Below are 4,949 nucleotides of genomic sequence, written 5' to 3'. Positions count from 1 at the left end.
ATTTCTCAGGCTTCAGTACTCATGCATCGTAACCACGTCAAAGGTCTTTTAAGTTATAAGTGCGGCAACAGTTTTGATCCTCAATGGATACAGTTACAACTCCCCGTTTCTTTGGTATTCCACACAGCTAATTTTGACAATTGACTAATATTTTTAGTATTATTTTTGAATCCTAGTTTCTGATTATTTTCGAGTTCAGTACAGCATGTGGTGTGTTTGATTTCTTTCTATGAGTGTATTTGATGTGTGTATTGTGAACACAAGCAATGTGATGACCTTCCTACTTGTCAAGTAAAGCGTCCGGAAGGATAGTGCAATCACGATTCCTTTTTTCTTCTTTAAAATATGTTGTATTTGGTTTGCTTGTTCCTTTACAATTGTTAGTTGAATGTTAGAAACTATGCTTCGGGTGAAAGCCCATAGAGTTTTGACAAACCCTTTGAAAGTCAAGTAAGGTACCCATTGACCCCTAGAACAAGATTGCGGATAATTCCTGAATAAAAGAAAACTTGTTTTGATGTTATTTTTGCTCCTTGTTTTACCCGTTGTAGAGTTTGTAGCATGCATCACCTGTAGGATGCTGTTTGGCATCACTTCAACGTGCTTTTACTTATTTTGTTTGTTTCTTTCCATTTTCAGTCAGAATCGAAGCCAAAGTTATTAACCATATTGTTCTTTCATTTTCATTTCATGAGTTTTCTGCTATGTTATGTTTGCTGTCTTTTCTTAATTCCCTGATTCCGTTCTTTAATGTCCATCAGCCCAAGTGGACATCATTTCTTGTCTACGAAAGAAGTTTCTTCGTATTTGCATTCAGTTTTTGGAACTCAAGATACTCAGCCAAATCCTTATTCTAGTGTTGAGACCGGTGTGGGAAAAAACTTGGCAACTGGAAGGGTAAGTTAGATGCTATATAATGTTTTTCTGGCTAAAAGTATTTTTTATCATCCATTGAAAGATTCATTTGTTCTGTTCTGCCACATTCCGTAAGATTATGTGATATGTTTCAGATTGCAAATCTTCTACACAAGGATGTAGAGACTAAGGAAGATTTCACTCGCCATCAAGCATCAATTCAGGCACCTATATTTACTGAACAAGAGAACACAGCAACCCCATTTCGGGATGAAAGCTTACCATTGGTTGAAGCGAATGATTATTTAGTTTGTCACAAATGCAACACAAGTTATGCTGATAAGGATGCATATCTGCAGCACCTGTTGACTTCACATCAGAGTAAAAACAAGTCCAGACTCTGCACATCTATTTCTGATGGAGTGATAATTAAGGATGGAAAATATGAATGTCAATTCTGCCACAAAATTTTCCTGGAGAAACATCGTTACAATGGGCATGTCGGTAACCATGTGAAAGCCTATGTCAGGAGGCTTGAATCATCAGGAAAGGCAGCTGAACCAAAGAGATTACAGTTGTCACCCTTAGGTGTGACACCTTCCGTGATCTTTAAGGGCAACGAAATGCTTGACAACGACAGGGATTCTATACCTCAGGCTTTTGGGGATCCTAAAGAAGAGATGAATGGCGAAGCTCCTCGTAGCATTCTTGTTGTGGAATCTGTTACAGAAGCTCTGAATGCCAAAACTCACTGTGATAAAATGAATGTTGAGGATTTGCGTAGTGCATCAGGTACCGATTCTATTACAGAAAGTCTTCCTTCCAATCCTGCTTGTGATGATCTGAATGTTGCAAAACCCCATAGTGCACCAGTTGCAGATTCCTCTCCAGGAACTCTTAATGCGAAGCCTGGCAATGATGAAAAGCATCACAGTGAACTAGTTCTGGAATCTGCAGAGACTTCTAATGCCAAGTCTCATGATGACGAGATGAATGTAGATGCCCCTCAAAGTACACCAGTTTTAGATTCTGCTCCAGAAATTTCTAATTCCAAATGTAGCAATGTTGAGATTCTCATAGAAGAACCTCTTACTACAACAGGTAAGGATCCCGTTCAAAGTATCTCTGAGACCAACTCTATCCTTGATGGGATGGACGTTGAAGCTCCTCATAGTGCAGCAGTTGCAGGTTCTGCTCCTGAAACGCACAATGCGCGATATAACTATGGTGAAAGGAATGGTGAAGCTCCAAATGATATACCATATAGGGATTTTGTTCGAGGACCTGGTAGTGCTAAATCTAACCTTGACGAGATGAATGTGGAAGCTCCTTGTTATGGTACACCAGACATGGATATTGCTCCTGAAACTCTTATTTGCAAACGTGACAGGGCAAGTGATGAAGCTCCTCATAATATTCCTGTTACTGATTCTCATAGTGGCAAATCCAACCAGGACAAGATGAATGTGGACGCCCCCTACTATAATACAATAGACATGGATTCTATTTGCGAAGCTCGGATTCCCAGACCTAACTGTGATCTGGTGAGTGTTGAAGCTCCTCATAATGTACCGGTTAATGAATCTGTTCCAGTGGCTGCAGATGCCAATTATTGCGATGGAAAAATTAGCGGTGAAGCTCTTCACAGCACACGAGTTACAGATCCTATTTCAGCAACTTTTGAGGCAAAATGTAAACTTGATGCGGTCAATGTTGGAGCTCCTGTGAGTGCAACTACTGATTCTTTTTTAGGAATGTTAAATGCCAAATCTGATCATGAGGATGTGTATGTCGGTGTTCCTCAAAGTGCTCCTATAAGGTATCCCGTTCAAGGAATTTTTGGTGCCAGATATGAGATGAATCACGAAGCTTCTCCTCGTATCACAGCATTTACTGGCTCTATTCCAGGAAATTCAAGTGCCAAATTTAATTATGGTGGGTTGAGTGCTGAGGCTCCCCCTCATTGTGCACCGTTTAAGGATTCTGTTCTGAGAAATTTGAATGCCAAATCTTACTTTGATGAGATGAATGTTGAAGCTCCTAGTTGCACGCCAGCTACAGAATCCATCTCAGGAGCTTCTACTGCCAAATCCAATTGGGGATTACATCTGGCTTCTTCATATAGCAAACAAGGTGGTGGGGCTGATAAATTGAATGAAACTTTGGCTGATGGATATTATGATAAGCAGCAGAGTAATTATGCTACAACTGCAAATAAGTTGGGTGAGATCCATGACCACAGTAATAACATGTACGGAACATTTAATACTCTCTTGTATTCGCAACCTATGTCACCTAGTGAGAGAGCGGGCGCATCTAAAGCTTCTACTGGAGATTATGTTTTTGGCACTAGTGGGCAAAGTGACAGATATGGACTTCACCAGGAAAGGTTTATCGAGAGAGTGGGTACATCTAAAACCTCTAATGCGGAATATGTCTATGGAAGTGCTAGTGGGCATAATGACAAGTGTGGTCCTCAGCAGGAAGCCGGTTCTGAAAGCTGTTGGCTTTCTCTGTCAATTGGTCACCAAATTAACGATGCTGCAGCTAGTGTCGATGAGGTTTTCTCTCTCATACCAAAGGGGTCCCAGTTTTCTGAAGTCAAAGAATCTGACAATAATGAGCCAGGAGATTTTTTCGCCTCAAGGGATTCTGCGCGCGGGAAGGATGTATTAACTATTGGGAGTATCGACGAAGGGAATTTACTTGAGACGCTGGAATTGGCGAAATCATCTAACTGTTTCCCCACTTTCAATATGGTTTCGGATAAGGTATGCTATCGCCAAACAAATTGTGAATCCTTTAATAAACAAGTACTCCATTATTATGTCTTGCATATATACATGGTGAAGTAATATAAAAAATTCTGTTTGGGTGGATAAAGACTGTTTTGTTTTTATCATTCCATTTTACACTTCTTCGGGGTATGTGACTTGTCTAAAGGGTCCACATGGATTATATTCTAAGGATGATTCCCATTAGCGGTGATCTTGTCACCTTGTAAATCATGCCGCAGAAATCACATCATTCTATAATTCTACCAGTGATCCATTTTTGTAAGAATTCTACAGCCTATGTTTTGTGGGTGTTGGATGTTTCATCATGGTTGTGCAGTAATAAAGTCAAACTTTTATAAGGTTGTTAGGTAGTATGCAAACTATTATTACTGTATTTAGCTTTCCTGTAGCTGTAGATGATTTCGTAATAGCTGTGTCGAAAAAATGATAAATTTTAGCGTTCTTTCTGAAAGTCATTTCTTACATTATTTTGTTTAAATTTAAGGAACAAGGAGAAAATAATATGCATTCTGTTAACTCGAGGCAGGTTGAGAAGGTATCAGATTTTGAAGAACTGAGGTTGGATGACATGGAATCTTCAAGGTTTAGCAGCTTTATGGGTCAAGGTTTAACAGATATTGAAAATTCTATTAGCTTTGATTGGGCTTCAATGTTACCAAATATGGAAAATAGGCCACAGCTCACCCCCACTGTTTGCGTTTGGTGTGCGCTGGTATTCAACATCGATGTTACGGACTCAGCAACTGAGTATAATTCTGTTGGTTATATGTGTCCTTCCTGCAAGGCAAAGATTTCTGGGCATCTATAATGACTTGCCCAGAAAACAAGGAGTTTAGGACACTTTTGTCCTCTATCTTTATAGGTAACTCTGTTGGTGCTGTTACTTGATTTAGGGTGTTTCAGTGTAAATTTCCTTCAGCAGTTAAATGAATTGTTGCCCATTGGTAGTGTTGCTATTTTACTATGGTGTACAAGTAGTTATAGTTGTAGTTGATTGTGTCTTTTGTAGCATTATATCAAGGCAAGTTGTTGTATTTTGGGAGTTTCTTCTTTGAACAGAACTCGCCTTATAGAGAAATATCCAGTCTGGATCATTAGAAACAGCAGTATACTCGTATATTAAGTACTATATTATATGATTATCTCTGTATATACATCATATTATCTGTGCTGGCACCCGCTTCGCGGGTTATATTGTGTGAATGACCTTTAGATTGGTCATCTTTGCATTCAATCCTCCACGTATCATGTAACCCAGCTTTATCGTTATTTTGATAAAAAAAAAAAAAAAAAAAA

General features: G+C 39.1%; 1 protein-coding gene across 2 annotated transcripts; it reads left to right on the top strand.

Moving 5' to 3' along the window:
* Positions 1-502: 502 nt before the first annotated feature.
* LOC113341814 lies at positions 503-4,814 on the top strand. Of its 2 annotated transcripts, none has more exons than XM_026586554.1 (3): positions 503-897; positions 1,011-3,626; positions 4,138-4,814. In XM_026586554.1, exons 1-3 carry the CDS (start codon positions 751-753, stop codon positions 4,459-4,461), a joined length of 3,087 nt encoding a protein of 1,028 aa, XP_026442339.1. In that variant the 5' UTR covers positions 503-750; the 3' UTR covers positions 4,462-4,814. The 2 variants fall into 2 exon arrangements, with proteins under 2 accessions (XP_026442339.1, XP_026442340.1); XM_026586555.1 differs by having other exon boundaries at positions 507-897; positions 4,180-4,814.
* Positions 4,815-4,949: the final 135 nt, after the last annotated feature.

The sequence above is a fragment of the Papaver somniferum genome, unplaced genomic scaffold, assembly GCF_003573695.1.
Source record: "Papaver somniferum cultivar HN1 unplaced genomic scaffold, ASM357369v1 unplaced-scaffold_3123, whole genome shotgun sequence".
Lineage (NCBI taxonomy): Eukaryota > Viridiplantae > Streptophyta > Magnoliopsida > Ranunculales > Papaveraceae > Papaver > Papaver somniferum.
This window is presented reverse-complemented; position numbering and strand designations above follow the sequence as displayed.

What these genes read in the sequence shown, in the direction of transcription:
- LOC113341814 (XM_026586554.1), top strand. Translation starts at nt 751, where the DNA reads ATGTCCATCAGCCCAAGTGGACATCATTTCTTGTCTACGAAAGAAGTT. An exon ending in AAAACTTGGCAACTGGAAGG is followed by an intron (nt 898 to 1,010) that starts GTAAGTTAGATG and finishes GATATGTTTCAG; the next exon opens with ATTGCAAATCTTCTACACAA. An exon ending in TCAATATGGTTTCGGATAAG is followed by an intron (nt 3,627 to 4,137) that starts GTATGCTATCGC and finishes TTTAAATTTAAG; the next exon opens with GAACAAGGAGAAAATAATAT.